Below are 1,311 nucleotides of genomic sequence, written 5' to 3'. Positions count from 1 at the left end.
CAGGGCCTCAGGCATGCAAGGCAAGCGCTCTACCTCTGAGCCACCTTCCCAGCCCCCAGAAAAGTATATTTGCAAATAGGTGTTTATATTCTATTTTAACATATACCCTTTATTTTAAAATATTTCCTTTAAATACACAATATTTTACGTCCCTGTACCACCACTACCACCAAATAAAACAAAAAAGACATAATTTCCTTTGTTTCATAATATCACCGGTCAGCCAAGTTTAACATAGTATACTAGCTTCATTACATCTCATACACGTTCCAGAACACACTCCTTTTGCTTCCTGGATAAGGAAGTATTCCCAAATGGATTACCATACCTTGCTGCAAGGTGATAAAAGAAGCAATGCTGGTCTGCCGAGTCCCTGCAGACATTCTCTGAGTATGAGAAACATTAGGTTTTCTCTCTCTTGGAAAGAGTGTTAGTATTTTGTTGCCTGGTTTGATGAAATGTGCCTGAAAAGGGGGAGAAAAAAAAATAGAACCTATTACTATTAAAAGAGCTGCCAAAAGCCAGGTGCTGGTGGTTCGACACCTGTAATCCTAGCTACTCAGGTGGCTGAGATCTGAGGATTGTGGGAAGCCAGCCCAGGCAGAAAAGTCGCCATGAGACTCTTACCTCCAATTAACCACTCAAACACTGGAAGTGCAGCTGTGGCTCAAGTGGAAGAGTGCTAGCCTTGAGCAAAAGGGCTCAGGGACAGTGCCCAGGCTCTGAGTTCAAGCCCCATAACCACCACCAACAACAACAAAGCTGCCAAACAGGAGTAAGCCAAACATCGGTGACTAGAACCACATTAGACCTCTGGGCTCCCTGCTCTGTAAGTAGTCTGTACACCAAGACTCCACTCCCCCCTCCCCCTTCCTGCCATCCTGATATTTTTCTCAGGAATCAAAAAATTTCAACCATAGCTCAGTTTTCTGCTTTCCAAAAAAAATTAGTCAAGCTGACTAAAACATTATTTAAAAGAGGTCCAGAGATGATGCAATCTCCATTAGATTTAAGGCTCCTACATCAACAGGTGATACATTTTTAATGGTTATACTGTGGTTAAGAATGTGGCCTTAGTGGGGCACTGGTGGCTCACGCCTGTAATCCTAGCTACTCAGGAGGCTGAGATCTGAGGATCCCAGTTCAAAGCCAGTCCGGGCAGGAAAGTGAGACTCTTATCTCCAATAAACCACTCAAAAACACGAAGTGGTGCTGTGGCTCAAGCGGTAGAGCGCTCACCTTGAGCTGAAGAGTGCAAGGACAGTGCCCAGGCCCAGAGTTCAAGCCCCACAACCGACAAAACAAAACAAA

At 44.4% G+C, this 1,311-nt stretch overlaps 1 protein-coding gene across 1 annotated transcript in view; it reads right to left on the bottom strand.

The window, feature by feature from the left end:
• Positions 1-1,311, bottom strand: part of Aunip (aurora kinase A and ninein interacting protein) — a 26,925-nt gene that overhangs the window by 13,714 nt on the left and 11,900 nt on the right. Inside the window, exon 2 of the mRNA XM_013034762.1 lies at positions 329-464. Coding sequence (XP_012890216.1) covers positions 329-464 — 136 coding nt within the window. The remainder of the gene's footprint in view (positions 1-328; positions 465-1,311) is intronic.

The sequence above is a fragment of the Dipodomys ordii genome, unplaced genomic scaffold, assembly GCF_000151885.1.
Source record: "Dipodomys ordii isolate 6190 unplaced genomic scaffold, Dord_2.0 Scaffold6, whole genome shotgun sequence".
Lineage (NCBI taxonomy): Eukaryota > Metazoa > Chordata > Mammalia > Rodentia > Heteromyidae > Dipodomys > Dipodomys ordii.
Note: the sequence above shows the minus strand (reverse complement) of the source record. Positions and strands in the feature narration are given on the sequence as shown.